Genomic DNA, 16954 nt, shown 5'->3' with positions numbered 1-16954 from the left:
AGGATGTTCTGAGGGTCTAGAACTTCTCATTCATTCCATATCCACAGTCCTACCATCCTTTACCCCACCCACACCTCCCCAGCATGGCTGTGATTTTACCTGCTGTTATGTTAGTTCTTGATCTCACAATAACACAAGGAGCTACCCTTAAATCTTAGGGCTGCCAGAAGGTTTCAGGAACCCTGGCGTTGGAGCATAAGTGGCCCCAGTACCCAGGAGAGGGAAGTAGATGCTGAGGGTGCTCGGGACTGTGACTATTTGCCATCCAGTACAGAAGTATTGTACAACTGTAGTCCCCCTGTACAACCAGTCTCCTGCCTTGAATCACTGTGCCTGAACTATCTCTATAGCACAAGAGTAAATGACTTGCTCCCCCAAGCTAGACTTCTGTTTGATTAAGGAGTAACGTATACAGTCAAGTGACTCACAGAGGATGCCAAGCACTTGCCCTTAATGAGAAGTGTGCATAATTTATAAGTCATGGGCAGGTTTAGACTGAAGAGTAGAAAACAGGGAAGGTGGCGTTCGAAATAGAAAGGCTTAGTGCCTTTCAGTTCCCATGTCCCAGAAGCCATCTACATGAACTTTTAAACACTCCCCAACAGTATCAAAAGGACAAGTTCTTGGATCACTGTAATGAACAAGTCTAGAGTCAGCACTTTCTTAGATGATGTAGAGACCACTGCTTACTCGTAGAGTGAAGTAAACATTTCTATTTCACCCTGGCAACCAAGGAACCAGGTCTGGGCTCATATAAAAACTTCACTTTGGGTGTTCTAAAATTGTGCAACCAAATCCACATAACACTGTGTTCATATCAACGTGAATGTGGGTGAGTAGAATGTAAAGAAAGTTGGAGGATGGATATTTAGTAATGCTGTGGACGCCTTGGGGTATAAAGAAATGGTTCAACAAACATGCCTGATTCAGGAGGTAATCTCATAAACAGATGTTTGAAATGTAACATGGTAAATTTTATGATCAATGTTTACGAAAAATATTACGATAAAGTTTTTTAAAAAAATCTTAGGCCTGCCCAGGAAACCGTTTTAGATCTGCAGAGCAGAAATTATTGAAGAAATTGTCTTGGTCTCAGCTATGGAATGGAACTTCATCTTTATCAGCCAGGAGCCTGCCATCTTCGTTTAGCCTTTTCTGAAATTAAAGAGATTCTGCTACTGATGCACTTACTTGTCCTCTGCCCCAAGTTAAACAAGAAGAGACAAGGTAACATAGTGCCCCAAATCTTGGGGGCCACACTGCTGCACCTGAGACCTGGCTCTGCCCCTTCCTAGTTTTGAGACCTTGGTGAGTTATATAAACTCTCAGTGCCTCAGTTTGCTCACCTGTAAGATGAGGATAGTAAGAATACCAACTTTAAGGTGGTTGTAAGGGTTAAGTGAGTTAATAGATACAAAGCACTTAGAATAGTGCCCAATGCCCTGTAAATAGTAACTTTGATTTCTGATTTTAGGCATTGGGGAGCCAAGAAAAACATTTTTTTTAGCTTGGCTTATATTTTAATTTTCCATTTGATAAATTTTACAGAACAGTTACTAGAATAGTACAAAGGACTTCTGATACCTTTTTCTCAGATTCTCCTTGTTAACATCTTGTCCCATTTGCTTTATCATTTCTGTGTGCTCATGTACATGTACTTGCTTGCCCACCCTCTACACACACACACACACACACACACACACACACACATACACTTTCTGTGAACCATTTGACAGTAAGCTGTAGATATCATGCTCCTTTATCCATAAATATTTACTGTATGTTTCTAAGAACACAGACTTTCTCTTATATAACCCAAGACATTTATCTACATCAGGAACTATAACATTGATACAGTACTACTATCTGATTCATGATTCATATCAAGAGTTTACCAATTGTCCCAATAATGTCTTATACAGACTTTGTTGTTGTTTAGATCAGAGATCTAACCCTAGGCCACACACTGATATCTGTTTTCAAGCATTTAGTCTGTTTTATTGTATGTATGTATATGTGTATGTATGTATTTGAGAGAGAGAGAGAGAGTGGGTGTGAGTGGGGGGGAATGGCAGAAAGAGAGAGAGAGAGAGAGAGATAATCCCGAGCAGGCTCCATGCCCAGCACAGAGCCTGAGGTGGGGCTCTGTCTCACAACCCTGAGATCATGACCTGAGCTAAAATCAAGAGCTGGATGCCCAACCAACTGAGCTACCCAGGCGCTCATAGTCTGTTTTAATCTTGAATAGTTCTTTGGTTTTACCTTTCATCATCTTGAATTTTTTCAAGAGGCATGTGTCATTTTGTCCAATTCTTGGTGATGGTAATTTTGACTACTTGTTTAAGGTTTTCACTAATAGTAATTTGTGGAGAGATACTTTGAGGCTATGTAAATATCCTGTTCCTTATCAAACCCTCACCCACTAGTTTTAGTATCCATTGATAATTCTTGGCAGAATCGATTGTTGTGATGGCAGCAAGATGGTGATTTTTCTAATTCCATCATTCCTTCTGTGTCCATTAATTATTATTCTGTTGGAGGAGAGGAGAACTTTCCCTTCTCTTCCCCCCCCCCCAATCTAATTATTTATATCAGGATGCACTCACAGACTTTGATTTCATTCTATAAATATTCTGGTAACTAACATCATCATGTTGTTTATGATAAATTTGGTGCTCAGACTGCCCCAGATTTGGCCAGTGGGAACACCTTCAAACTGGCTCCTATGCCCTTTTAACAAGTCACCATCATTTCTTGAGTGCTTCCTTGATTTTTGTGACAGCATGTTCCAGGCTCATCTTACATTTTTCCTGCCCCATCCCTAGAATCAACCATTCCTCCAAGGAGTCTTGGTTCCTCTTACTAGAGAAGAAAAATGTTTGCTTCCCTGTCAAAATTACCGTCATCAATGTTACTACTGAGACAGTCTCATCTCAGAAGAAACCAGTTGGCTCTCCTCCCATGGACTGTCTAGGCAGATCCACCCTAGAATGGATGGGCCTTCGTCTCATCCCACAGTCCTGCTCTCTGCCTGGTGCAGAAAGAAGGCTGCTGAAGTGTTAGGGCCCGATTGTGATAGGTCAGTGATTCCCCTCTGTGTGAGAGCCCAAGAAGAGATAGACTTCAGCTCTCTTCCTCATGGTTTTCAAGTAGTGATGGGCTTTAAAAAAAAAAAAAAAAAAAAGAGGTGGAGGTGGGCATCTAAAAATCTCATAAAAATGAAACTAGGTACTATAGCTACATCCCTGTTCTATTAACATGTGTTTATGTATAGTACTTATGGCTCACTCAGCAGCCCAAGGCTGTTTATGGCATATGATTCATAGTGGCATAAAAAGCAAGGCCTGTTCCCAGACAGACATGCTTGAAATAGAACTTTCTCTTCTGCAACCCATCACATGTGGTCATGTATTTATTTGTCAGCTTTGGTGACAAAGCACTTCAGGTTGTCCCCAACACCAGGGGCTGTTACCTATTGCTCCTTCAGGTAGACTTACTTCTCTTTACTAGGCAGGCAGCTAAATTTTCAGTATTGATTGCAAGGCCCATTCTGAGAGTAATTAGGAAGAAAAGCACAACATAGTAGTACCTCTTCTGAGACACCATTGATTGGAGGGGGGCGGGGGCATCCTCCCTGTCATAAGGAATTCCAGATTCCTTATAGGAATCTGTCGATTGAGGATCCTGTGTGCTTATGAGCTCAGTGATCCAAATGGGATTTGTGGAGTACATTTCTCTTTTTTCCCTGTTCCTTCACTTTTAGCCCAAGAACTTGAATGTCTTTGTCACTCTGGTCAGGGGTTGGTTCTGGCAGTAGCAGCCCAGCAGCAGACTAGGAAACGAGCTAATCTAATCTACTGAGCTAGCATAAGACACACGGATCTGGCTCTAATTAGGGTGGATTCTACTAATTTCAGGTTAAAAGTTTTCAAACCTGAGACTAGAAGCTATGGAGTAACAGCAGCTTGCAATTTTAGGAATCCTTCGGCGGGTGACTTGTATGGACCTGGGAGAAGAGGCTGCTGATCTGGGCCTGAAGGCATAGGGGTTGCTCCCCTACCGTGTCCCACACTGAGAATAGTCCAGCTGCTCTAATGCTGGTCAGCCAGGCATGGGCATGGTGTCTTGCATGGGGAAGGAGGGGCCTGGCTGTCAGTGAGACGATGAGAGACACAGGCCCCCAGGTGGTTGTTTGCACCTGCTCAGGGAAAGACTTGGGGAGAGGGACTCCCATGGTTGCTTTTATAGTTACGACCTCCACAGGGAAAGGAGGACATGTGGGCTCCCCATGGCAAGATAAGGACTGGTCTGGCATCTCAGAGTCCTGTTAGTCAGCAAAGAGGTGGTGAAGACAATGGAGAGCCAGGGCACAGAGGGAGGGGGGCGTTTTTGAGCTTCCCATGACTGTGGCTGCTTTTGTGCAGAGAGATTCCTGGTCACCACAGAGTGTGACGGGCAGGTTTATTTAATTGCAGGCACCCCAGAGCTAAGCGCAGCTGAGCGGAAGGAGCTGGAGAACAAGTTGAAGGAGCGGGAGGAATTCCTAATTCCCATTTACCATCAGGTAGCCGTGCAGTTTGCTGACTTGCACGACACACCAGGCCGGATGCAGGAGAAGGGTGTTATTAACGTAAGTACAGTGGTTGCCACTTCTCCTGACTTGTCAAAGACCTGTGAGCAAGCAAGTGTATGTCTCATGCTCATCGGCTCACAAGTGGGGATGGATTAAAACAGCTTGTGCAGATCAAATCGTTTTCAGTTTTTTTGGAGAGACTTTTTCCTTTTTTTGTATATCCATTATCATCCCCAAAACAATTTTATGATTTACCTTCCCGTGGACACCTTGGGAGGCAAACTCCATTTTGCTGGTGGGAAACTGAGTCTCATGTGCTTCCACTGGGGGCAGCTGCCCAGGTGGCCCTCAGGCTGTGGATTACACCAGTGTCAGGGTTCCAGCAGCAGCAAATTCACATGTGATCTGTGTACACGTTGTTTGAGCCATTCTGCTGCAAACCAATTCCACACTGTCCTGTTTATCTGGAAAGTCATAGCCTCCTCCCTAGAACATCTCAGCCATGTGTGGGGTTAGCATTAACAAGGCCCATTGCTGTGCACAGTGCTCGGGAGAGGGCACTGCAACTCTAAACTGGGGAGATAGCTGCAGGTGCTGAAAGTCACGGCCTGCTCTTAAGTCTCTGAAGGGCTTCCTAGAGGATAAGTTTTTGTGCCTGTGGAGTTCCCTGTGGACTGGGCACTGAGCAGGGATTAGGGCTGAGGTGACTAAGCTTATTCTTGTCTGTATGTAGGACATCCTGGATTGGAAAACATCCCGTACCTTCTTCTACTGGCGGCTGAGGCGTCTCCTGCTGGAGGACCTGGTCAAAAAGAAAATCCACAATGCCAACCCAGAGCTCACTGATGGTCAGATCCAGGCCATGTTAAGGCGCTGGTTTGTAGAAGTGGAAGGAACCGTGAAGGTAGGTGGGTGCCCTAGGAGGAGCCTTGGTGCTGTGCTCCTCACCCCCACCTGAGGATCCCCAGGCCTCTGAAGGCAGAAATGGAAGGGAAACATAGAGACCTAAGCCCTGTTTCCTCCCCACACCGTAACATGTCATGATGGGTTGTTAGAAGAGGTCATCGGACATTTTTTTGTTGCTCACTGTATCATTCAGCAAACCTTTTTGCGTACTTTACTATATACCAGACACTGCATTAGGCCCTGAAAGAAAGAGGCAGATACTGTTCCCATCCACACAGAGCTTACCATCTCAAGGGGGAGATGGATTAGCTGAGAGGTCATGTACAACAATGTGGCCGATATTAACCACAGCAGACCCAGCACATCATGGAGCACAGAGAAGGACACCTGAGCCACTCTGGGAAGGAGGAGGAGAGTCTAGAACTTATAGAAGTGGTGTCTCAGCCATCCTGAAAACAAAGTAGGCATGAGCCAGAAGAAAAGGGTGGGGTTAGGGTGGGGACATCAGGGGATCAGGGGAAGGTAGGAGTGGCACGTTTCAAGGGCTGATAGCAAGAGTTATCACACATCTGAGGCACCGTAGATATCTGGATGGCTCAGATCAGGATCTGCAGGGTCGTGGAAGCTGTGTTAAGGGTCTGGACTGAGGTCTATGGGAAGCCACTGAGGTAGTTAACGCAGTAGAGTGACATACTCTGATTTGTATTATAGGAAGACCACTCAGGAGGCTGTGTGGAAGGTAGAATTGAAAGGGGTCAGGAGCAAGAAGCCTAATCGAAGGTGATGGTTATTTAGGCAGGAGATGCTAGGGCTTTAGCTAAAGATCTTCTGGTTTCACATCTGAGCTGGAAGGAAATGTCCACTCTGACTGCAAGGAACCATGAATCCCTCATCTTCTTGGGTTGATCTGGTGGAGAGGACACATGCCTTGGACCAGTGACCCTGCTGGGGGGAGGGGTCTGAGACCAGGGTGACCAGGCACTAGCATTTGCCCCTGGAATTGTGGGCTGCACAGGACAGTCTGTGGGAGGATGGGAAGAAAGAGTTGGAACTTTTATTTCTCCATGTCCTTTTACTAAGAAAAATAAACTACCTGTTCTTAGTAGTTATTATATGGATTAAAAGTAAATCATACGCATCATATATAAATTTTATCAGAATATTGGTAGTGTATGCTGAGAATGTCTTTTCCTGATAGCTGTTTTGATCAAAATATTTGGTGCCTATTAGGTTAGAGTACTGAGGGAGGGCAGGCCCGTCAGCCTCTTCCCGCAAAGTGTTGGCTGATGTCCCTGCTGACTGTTCTCAGGAAGGAACTCCAAGATTTGTCGTCATTGTTAAACCCCGTGAATCTGGGTGCTTCTAAGATTCACCTCTGTGTTAAGCCTACCCATTTCTTTACGACTGAAAAGCTTCTTTAGATAAATATTTCAGATGTGCAGTGGGCGAGCACAGCCTTATGCGACGTCTGGTTCAGGTTAAGGTCAGTTTGTGGCATCATAATTGAGTGAGACAATTTTGTCAGTGGCTACTGGCAGCTTCTAGTGGAAGTTGGCATTGAAAGTCACGCAAGTGTAAAATAAGAGGTTGTTCTCGAGTTAAGAGTGGCCGGCTAGGTAAATGGAGTGTGTGTGTGTGTGTGGCCAGGAGAGGCCCGCACCGCCTTCCTACCACATTAGTCAGTAATGGACGTGCAGGGCTTCAGTAAGCACAGGGATGAGGAGAAGGAATAGCTTCCCTCCGAGCATGAAGTGAGTGGAGAGGCCCTTCCATTGTTCCTTAGCATCCTGTATCCAGGGGACAGGGTCTGGAGAAATAGGTCATTGACATCTTGCAGATATGGAGAGAACTGTTGGCTGTATGTACACAGACTCCATGCTGGAAATCAAGTGTGGGAGACCACCCCAGCCCAATAGGTCAGGAGGAGGCTGCCTGAGACACTAGGAACCAACTATACCCAAGGACTAAGGCTGGTCCCTCCCTCCCGTCTACAAAAGACAGCATTCCCTTGAGCTCTTTAGTCCAGGAGGACAGCTGAGAAGAAAGGAAGGGCAATGATGCTATGATGTGGCTTTGAAACCTCCTTCCGTATTCTGCAGGCTCAGCAGGACCTAGTTTAGTGTGGGGTGGGTGATAAAATCTGTAGCGCCCTTGAGAGAAGAAAGTGTTGCAGTGTTCAGAAGCCGTCTGTGCTGCCTTCATAGAATCTGCTCCGTGTTTGGCAATGGCTTAAAACCTTAAAAATGTTGCCAACCTCTCCCCACTCCTTTTTTGGTTCTTCAAACAGTGATAGATAGCGTGCACTGTGTCTCAGGTGCAAACACTGCCTGAGTCTAGACCTTGGCTTTGCACCAGGAAGTGACCCTCTGATCCTCATTGTGGTTACTGGTAGGGAAAGACATTTAGTGATAGGCATCTGCTAGCCATGTGTGTGTTCTTTTGTCTCAGCGAATTTATTTTTTTGTTTTTGTTTTGTTTGTTTTTATCTTAATTCTGAAGAAAGATCTGGGGACAGAAAATTTGAAGACACTGTGATGTTATGTAACTTAGCAGTGCAATTCTTTTGTTTCCCATAGAGGAATCTGTTACTGTGAGTTATAGGATTTTGTTTGAATCCACTGGGATAGTCCTGTTGTAGGAAATAGTACGGTTTATGGTTCAGAGTTTCACTGCAGAGAGGAGAAAAGCATGGCTGCAGTTGCCTGAAAACAGGAACAAGAACTTGGGTTTAAGTTGGGTCATAAGAACACAGTGCATGCTTGTATCACGGGTAGGCTTTCTCTCTTGATTCTTAGATCCACAGTTTGAGGCATGTGGTTTTTCAAACAGACTAATTTTTTTCCCCAGCCCCAAAAGGATTAGAACTCTGCCTGGGGCAATGAGAAGTGGTATTGGGAATCTCACAAACTTTTTGCATCCCAGCCTTGCCATTTGCTGGCTCAGACATATTATTGATTTAAGTTTCCATCTCTTCATGTATAATACAGAGATGATGCTTCTTTCACAGGGTTCAGTGAGTTTGAAATGACATGATAAGTAAGGTATGGGGCACAATGTCTGGCACTCAGTAGACACTCAGAATGTGCCGGTCTGCTCCCCTTCTGCACACAGCATGCCAGAAGGTAAAACATCATAACGTCAGCTAAGAGTTAGATGTATAACTTAATGATCTTGGCAGGAGCCATGAGCATGGTAGATTCTCAGTAAATGTTCTTTGTTTTAAAAAAGATTTTTGTAATGTTTATTTTTGAGAAAGAGACAGAATGCGAGTGGGTTAAGGGCAGAGAGAGAGGGAGACACAGAATCCGAAGCAGGCTCCAGGATCTGAGCTGTCAGCACAAAGCTCAGTGCGGGGCTCCAGCTCACTAGCTGTGAGATCATGATCTGAGCCGAAGTCAGATGCTCAACCGACTGAGCCACCCAGGCACCCCATGTTCTTTGATTTGGTTTGCTCTAACTTAATCCACGATCTAGGATGCCATAGCACATTGCTACTGTCCAGATAGCTACTCATACACTCTTACTCTGGATTTCCAAATGAGATGGTCGGTCATTGGAGGCCCTTGCAAGGATGACTGAGGAAAAAGCACCGTTAACAAAGTTGTTTGATTCCCACTTTCCCCAAAGGCTGACCTCATGCTACCCCTGGACAAAACTTTTGATTTAGGGCCAGGGAAGGAAGAGGGAAGGCAGAACCTGGAAAACATTGTTTGGCCCTCTGTGGGTCTGGGGCTGAGATTGGAGTACCTCTGAGGAGACAGGGTCCACAGGCCACCCCAGCCCACATGGCTGTTTGCTCTTTTACTCCAAAGCCTCAGAAAAAATCACATTGCCAGCAATGTCTCCAGGCAGCTCACAAGGTGAGTTATCTACAGGGCATGGTAATCAGGACTCACATCCATCAGACTGTGCCCTGGTTGCTCTCTAGTCCTCCTGTATATTGAATAAGGAGGGCTTAACAGCTATCCAATACTTAGAAATGAAACTTTCTAAACAGGTCATTTAGATTTTGTACGATAGACTAATTACTACATACAATTAGTGAGGCTGTGAGTAGTGCCTGAGATACTTATCCACTGATGCAGAGAGAGATAAAGTATCTGCTCAACATTTATTGTAAGACCAGTATTGTAATGTTTAATTATCAATATTTTATTGGTACTGAAATGTTGTGATTGGGATGAGTGTGAGGCAAGTAGTGACTTACGGTCCCAAGCCTATTATGAGATTAGCAGCCCAGCATTTCACACTTGCTTAAAATCCACACTGGAATAGTGGGAATAATCAGTCACATTTTCATAATTTTAAGGAGGGAAATTATAATTGCCTTCTTTCTGGGAATAGGGTTGGCCCGTCCTTCTGTATGGCTGGAACAATGAATCTTACAGCTCTGTTCTAGGAGGCAAACAGGGGACTGTAGACTCCCTAATCCAGGGGAAGAGAGCCTTGCTCCTCCTGGGTGAAGGAAGTTAGGTCAAAACAGTACATTAAACCCTCCCAGGTCTGTTAAGAAAAACCTGTAGTGCTGTGGGTACTTAAGTTTTATTCTTACTAAAAATGCTATTGACTAAGATTTGCAACCCTTCGCCTTTGTGTACACTGCTGTGACCTAAACTTTACTGAGGTCCTGCTTGATGGTTGTCATCCAGTTGTATTTTGAGTGAACAGCAAATCTTTCATACATGGGGACCATATTTTCAAAGAGGAGACTTTAGAGCAACACACTCCAAAACTTGGAGTGTGTTGCTTTAATCCTGTCTAGGAACTTTTTTAATGTTTAATTTAAACACCTAGCATATTCTGTGGCTGCAGGAGGGGAAGGCAGAAGAGTTTTCTCTAGAGGGTAGCTTGCTTTCCAGCATAGTGTCTGAGCATCGTTAGAAGCAGGCATCTCGTTAGCTAATACATTACACCAATCAAGGAGAGTTATCTTAAGCCACAATTAATCTGCTCCCTGGCATATGTTGATAGGAAAGCATCATGCTGTTTCTTAATTAAAAGCAAACGGATTAAAAATGATTAATAAGAGTATTAAATATTCTCCTAAACTAAAGGCTTTGGGATTCTTGGGTAAATCTAGTTTTTTTTTTTTCTTTTTCTTTTTTTTCATTCTGAAACCCAAGAAGCATTCATTGTTTTATTTCTTACACCACCACCACCACCCCTCCCCCGCCAAATCTGCATAAGTAAGGGCAAGCGCATAAGTCCTCAAACCCTGGAGAAGTCTAAATTACTGATGATAGAGATGGAAATGTCCCAAGTTTGGGTGGCAGCAGCTAAGAGTATCCCAGTGTATCCAGTCCACATGTAGGGTGCACAGGCGCTGGGATGCCAGAGTGAAGACCACTGCATTGTGGGGGAAACCTCACTACCCACCCCCTTTGTCAGTAGAGAGTGACACAGCACCTCCCTTCCTTCAGAACAAGACACTTCCCTGTCATTTGCCTCAGAGATGGCAGAGTCCTGACGGAGGCACAAAGAAGTGGGAAGACGCACTCAGGCTTACACTGGCGTGGCCATCCCACCCTAAGAGAGCTGATCTTTGTAGCCATGATTCAAACAGAGACAGGCACCTTGGGCGCCAGAAAAAGAACTGCACAAAAGGACCAGAAAAGGTGCACTGCTGACCCTTAATCCTGGCCTCCTTAATCCTTCAACTGTGAAGAACTCCTTAAGAATTTTTAGAAACGTGGAAGTCAATTACATGACATAATAAATAATCAGTCACAGCTAACTCACCAGCTAAGTTAGAAATGAGGAGGTGAGAGTCTGCAAGGAACCATTACTTTAGAAGGCATGAAATAAAATGTTAGGAAACCACACAGTGCTCAGTTTCTGACTGCGTGCTGCCGTCGAAGGGTGTGAAGAAGACATTCCCTCTGTGCCTCACAGGTCCTGAAGTTCCAACCATGGCTCCTGCACCTTTGCTTGTATACAAGGTTTCCTGAGCCGCATCTCAAGCCTCAAAGCCTCTGAGAGTCCCTGATGCACCCACCTATTAAATTACAGCGCCAAACTCATTGTCATTCTGGCTTTGACTTCGTTAGTGATAACAGAGAAGGATAGCGCACCTTTAAATGACGAGCTTTGTGTTTAATTACCCAAACAAAATGACATAAATATGAATGAGCCCTAATGGTGGTACTTGGTTTTCCGGAAACCATTAACAAAACGATTCCTAAATGATTTGTAAAGAAAATGAGAGGAGAGGAGAGGAGAGCAAGGAGAAGGCTATTAGGTTTCTAACACACTCCTGAATTATTATGTAGTCAACTACCTAGGAAATACTCAGCTAAATGATCTCAAAAAAAAGGAGGCACAAGGTGGTTTGTTTAGACTTTCAGGGTTACAGATACCTTGCCCCATTGGAATACTCTCATAGTAAAATGGGTAGGTTTCTGACCTAGTGGCTCTCCCCTAGTAACAAGACTTCCCATACGTCAGTACCCCTCTGTGCCCTGTTGAAAGACTTCCACAACCAGGCAACCCATCTGCCACCCTGGCAGGGGCCAGAGACTTACATTTTAAGAATTGTGTCTTACTTCCTCAGAAAAGACACCTTTCATTTTTTTTTTTTTTTTAACACATGTTGACTTTATTTTGTAAGTAAACTCTACGCCCATGTGGGACTTGAACTCACGACTGCAAGATCAAGAGTTGCATGCTGTACTAACTGAGCCATCCAGGTGCCCCTCAGTCAGCACTTTACTGAACAATTTGGGCTTTTGACTGTTTCTCTCAAGTCCATTAGGCAATTACCTTGTCTCACTCAGCCTTTGTGGAATAGGTGGAGACCTAGAATGATAGGACATGAGTCAGTATGAGCACTAACATCTGTAGGGGCCCATGTGGATGCTTCAAAGATGCATCTTGTACCAAAAGAAGGAAAGAGAGAATGAGGAAAGCTCCTGTCCTGAGACCTCTTTCCTCTTACTATTGTAATGCCAGCAATAGTGGAGAATCATGAACAACTTATTGTGCGGTGAACAAGCTTTTGGAGTGAACTTTCCAGATAGTGAACAATCTGGGTGTCCAGCCTGGCCTGGCCCCAGGTGTTTGACCAGGAGTCGTCTTTTTGCAGGCCTATGTTTGGGACAATAACAAGGATCTAGTGGAATGGCTGGAGAAACAGCTGACCGAGGAAGATGGTGTTCGCTCAGTAATAGAGGAAAACATAAAATACATCAGCAGAGACTATGTCCTCAAGCAGATCCGCAGGTGAGACCCTCTGTGGGAGGGCAGGCGGCGGGGGTTATGTAGGAGAAATTGGGCTCGCTTCTTTGGAAGGAGCAAAGATTTAAGGACAAATCATGAAATGATGCCTTACAATCTTTGTGGTTTCTTTCTGTTTGGGACTGCTATAGTTGACCCACAGATAAAAATAGAGCCTTGAAATACAATTCTTTCTCAGCTACTGGTCCCTAGGGGCACTTAGTAATCTCAGCTAGATGAGGGCTTAGTTCATTGTGCCCAACTATTAGCTCCAAGTGCAGATCTTGTGAGAAAAGCTGATTTCATGGCAGTTTCTTGGGGAACTACCTCCTCCCCTCCTTGAGCCAAGAGTTAGCTATATTCTTGAGTCCAGTCTTCTCAATTGAATGGATGGAGAGACTGCTGGGGACATTTTTAAATGTCAGTGCAGAGAACAAATCTGTACCCAGATGGACCTGTTATTTGCATTTTCTCCCATTTGCTTTATCATTTGTGAGGGTGCTTGCATATATATATATATATATATATATACACACACACACACACACACATACACCTTCCTATATGCCTACTAAGGATAAGTTACATAGATCATGGCCCATCATGGCCCTTTACCCCAGATACAAAAGTGTGCATTTGCTAATGTGGATATTCTCTTACATAACCACAGTAAGATCAATTTTAGTAAATTTAACACCGAGAGAATCTCTTATCTCATCCACCATTGGATGTAAGATGTTGCTCCTTTTGATTTTGTCTGGTGTTTTCTCATGATTAGATTCAGGTTATACACTCTCCGCTGGAATATTACATACATGAAGTGGCCTTCACAGGGTACCACATCTGGACACCTGAAGCCATCTGTCCCTCCTGACATTAGAATCACCTGGCCAGGATGTTACTCAGTTTCTCCACTGTGTAATTACTGATTTCCCCCCTTGCACCTAATAAGCAATCTGTGGGTAGACACTTCGAGACCATGAAGATACTCTGTTACCAGGATTTCCCCCTGGATCCCCGGTGACTCTTGTCTGATCCCAGACAAGGTTACAAAAGGATAACTTTCCAACTCTACGTCCTTCACAGTCCCCATTCCAGCTGTCTTGTAAGCAGAAAGTCTTCTCTCCTCCTAGTCATGTATGTATTCACTAGTCTACACCAGTCATGAGTTTCTATTTTTTTTAAATAATTTGCCATTTATTATTATATTTACTTCGATGTCCAAAATGTCCAAGACTTAGCCAGTGGAAGCATCTTTGTGCCAGTTCCACTTTTTTGTGACGTGCCCCCATTGTTTGTTTATGTAATTCCTTCCTGACATTTCAAAATGGGTTCAGTCCATCTTGTACCTGCCTTGCTGCTGGAGACTTTTTTCATGTAGGAAAACAAATCAGGTAAGGTGGTGACTGAAGTGTCTGCAGTCGATTCTGTTAGATTATTGGGCAGTTCTTAAGCTACCCTAATCCAGACACTGTTGCCTCTCTTTTCTTCACCATCCCAAATCTTCCTCTCTAGCTTGGTACAGGCCAATCCCGAGGTTGCCATGGATTCCATCGTCCATATGACCCAGCACATCTCACCCACTCAGCGAGCAGAAGTCGTACGGATCCTCTCCACGATGGACTCCCCTTCAACATAGAAAGAGCTTCCTGCCCATCCCTGCCCTGCCTCTGGAGAAAAGGGCTAGAGCTGCCTCTTACGCCTGAAACCACTCTGATGAGAAGGCACAGGAGACCCAGCACTGGAATCAAAGTGGCATTTTGCTTCCCCTTGAACGTTTTCAGGTTATGCATGACATATTGGGACATAGGGTCACAAAGTCCCCACTGGTCACACCCATCCCGTTCAGTATTTATTACCCTGTCTGTGACTACAGCTCTTTCTCCCTGCAAGGACCCAAGAAGGCAATGAAGGGTACAAGCATGTACCATGAGGTCTCACTACACAAAGCAGGGCTGCTGCTCCTGTCTATACAGCTACTTGGTCCCAGCCCAGGGAGGTACTCAGCAGCCCTTCCTCACCCCTGGCCCCATGAGCCTGCAGCCACAGGCAGCAGAGGAGGGCTGGAGTGAGGAGGAAGCCTCGAGTCCACGTTTTTTTTTTACCCCCACATTCAGCCTGGTACGCACTAGGTACAGGAGAATAGTTCCCAACTTAATCACACCAAGGTACCTATTTATCCTTCATGGAGTATGAAATCTGCAAGCTCCATAGGAACTCGAAGATGAGGGCAAAACCACGATCCAAGAAGCAGACAAAAAAAGGTAGACCAAGTCACTGCTGTTGATTTAGGGACCTCAACTGTGGGTTTGATTCTCTTAGAACAAACAGAAGGACAGTTGACCTACCACTACCTTGCCTGTCCCTGCTCAGTTCTCTGCTGCACCTGCTGGGAGCTGCGCAGACAGCGTGAGAGCCGGAGCGGCAGAAGAAGAGCTGGGGGAGTGACCCTTTCTGTCACTACTGGAAAGTTAGTTACTCATGCCACAGGGAGAATGGGCTGGATAGTCTCTCATTTTAGGACTCGTAAGGTTATTACTATTAAGCCTGGAGCTTTGATAGTTATAAAAGGTTAATAGTGCCTACAGAGTCACTCAGCTCTTTTTCCAGGGCAACTCTCCCAGCAGCGGACGTTCCTACTTCCTTTGGGTCTTGTCTCTCCCTGGAATGTCCACAAGCAGCAGGTGTAGCCAGTCTCCCCACAGCTGCTGAAAGGAACCCTGGTGACATCTTTGCTCTGAGCACCAGGAACTGGCCTTCCCCGGTGTGAGCAGGCTTCCAGGGAACACGGAATCCACATGACCTTAAGATTACCTACAACTCCGTCATGGTGCTGCTGTCTTCCAGGCTCACCGGTCCCTCCCTGGCCAGCGGCAGGGGCCTCCTCACCAATGGTAGAGAGAGTTTATTTTCAACAGCCTGTTTATTCAAAGAAAGAGTTTACTGATTCCCCCGTTGGTGTTCCTAAAGCAAGAGTGGCAGGTGATCAGGGCTGGTGTAGCATGCAGTTCTTACAGTGCAGCTAATTGCATTTGTCACTGATGACCAAGGAGGAAATAAATCACTAAGATGTTCTGGAAGCGGTGGTATGAATACTTTCGTACAAGCTACAGTTTTGAGCCTTAACCCTACAGTACACGCACAAGAAAGAGCCCCCTTCTTCAGGAACTGCTTGTGCACATGAGCACTGTGTAGCTGGATACATTACTGACTGCCCTCTGGAACTCGGAGCTTCAGCCAGGCTGCCCTGATGCAAGGTGCAGGTGTTGAGTATCATCAAAGAGGGCAGAAGAAGGTGAGGAACAATGTTCGGTCCAGATAGAAGCATCCACTGTGGCTGGTATCCGCTTAAAAACTGGATTCATCTTGGACCAGATTATACTTTTCTGCAATTAGTAAAATCTACCTGTAGGTGGTACAAACCCCCTGCACACCCCAGCTGGCCTGTGCTTGCCCTGGCTTTTCTTCAGAGGCAGGGTGGGTTATATTCGTGTTACCAATTCCCCTTCACCAAATTATTATTCAGTAAGTGAATATGGTTCCTCTCTAAAAGTCTGTGATGCCTACTCCCCCATCCCCAGAGCACCTCACTGTAGGTCTTACCCCAGACAGGAATTTTTCATGCAGAGAAGTCAGGAAGAGCCATAGAACGTGAGCAATCTGATATCCCCCAGCCCATTATATAGGCAAGGTTACTGAGCTAGGAGGAGTATAAACGATGTATTGAACAAGACTTGCTTGAGCCGAGATCGCCATATTCACTTCATTCACAAAGCAGCCTTCACTTGTCTCGTTGAGCGTTCAATGGACACATACCCTGATGAGCAAGGAGCATCAAATGTATTCTTTCCACGTTTTGTTGAAATAAACCTCCACATTTGTAGAAGAGTCCCTGTTTGTCATTTCGACCCACGCCCAGCCACCGCATTCATGTTCTACTTTAAGCGGGGAGCTTTCAGCACTGGTAGGCTGAGCCGCTGCTCTGCTGCTAAAAGCTGAGCCATTATAGTGACAGAACATCATGCATGCATTGCTTCTGCAAAGTGACATCTTTGAGAAACTTGGAGGCTTTTCAGATACACATACCCTTGATGGCCTGGGCAGTTTCAGGGGTGTTCTTAAAAGGAACATGAAGATTTAAACCTCTTGGTTTACATGATTTTGTGGGATTTTCTGGGTCAAGTGAATAGTGAACCATATTCAGAGCTCACCTCAGGCCAGTTTTATGGAGAGGTAGATTCTCTTAATAATTTAGCTACTTAA

The 16954-nt window shown here is 45.0% G+C and overlaps 1 protein-coding gene across 9 annotated transcripts in view; it reads left to right on the top strand.

The window, feature by feature from the left end:
- Positions 1-16579, top strand: part of ACACA (acetyl-CoA carboxylase alpha) — a 277035-nt gene extending 260456 nt beyond the window's left edge. For all 9 annotated transcript variants that reach the window (XM_049636543.1, XM_049636545.1, XM_049636544.1 and 6 more), the window contains 4 exons: positions 4476-4630; positions 5307-5477; positions 12561-12697; positions 14207-16579. In XM_049636543.1, coding sequence (XP_049492500.1) covers positions 4476-4630; positions 5307-5477; positions 12561-12697; positions 14207-14330 — 587 coding nt within the window. In that variant the 3' untranslated portion in view covers positions 14331-16579. The remainder of the gene's footprint in view (positions 1-4475; positions 4631-5306; positions 5478-12560; positions 12698-14206) is intronic.
- Positions 16580-16954: the final 375 nt, after the last annotated feature.

Source organism: Panthera uncia, chromosome E1 (assembly GCF_023721935.1).
Source record: "Panthera uncia isolate 11264 chromosome E1, Puncia_PCG_1.0, whole genome shotgun sequence".
In the NCBI taxonomy this organism is placed as follows: Eukaryota; Metazoa; Chordata; class Mammalia; order Carnivora; family Felidae; genus Panthera; species Panthera uncia.
This window is presented reverse-complemented; position numbering and strand designations above follow the sequence as displayed.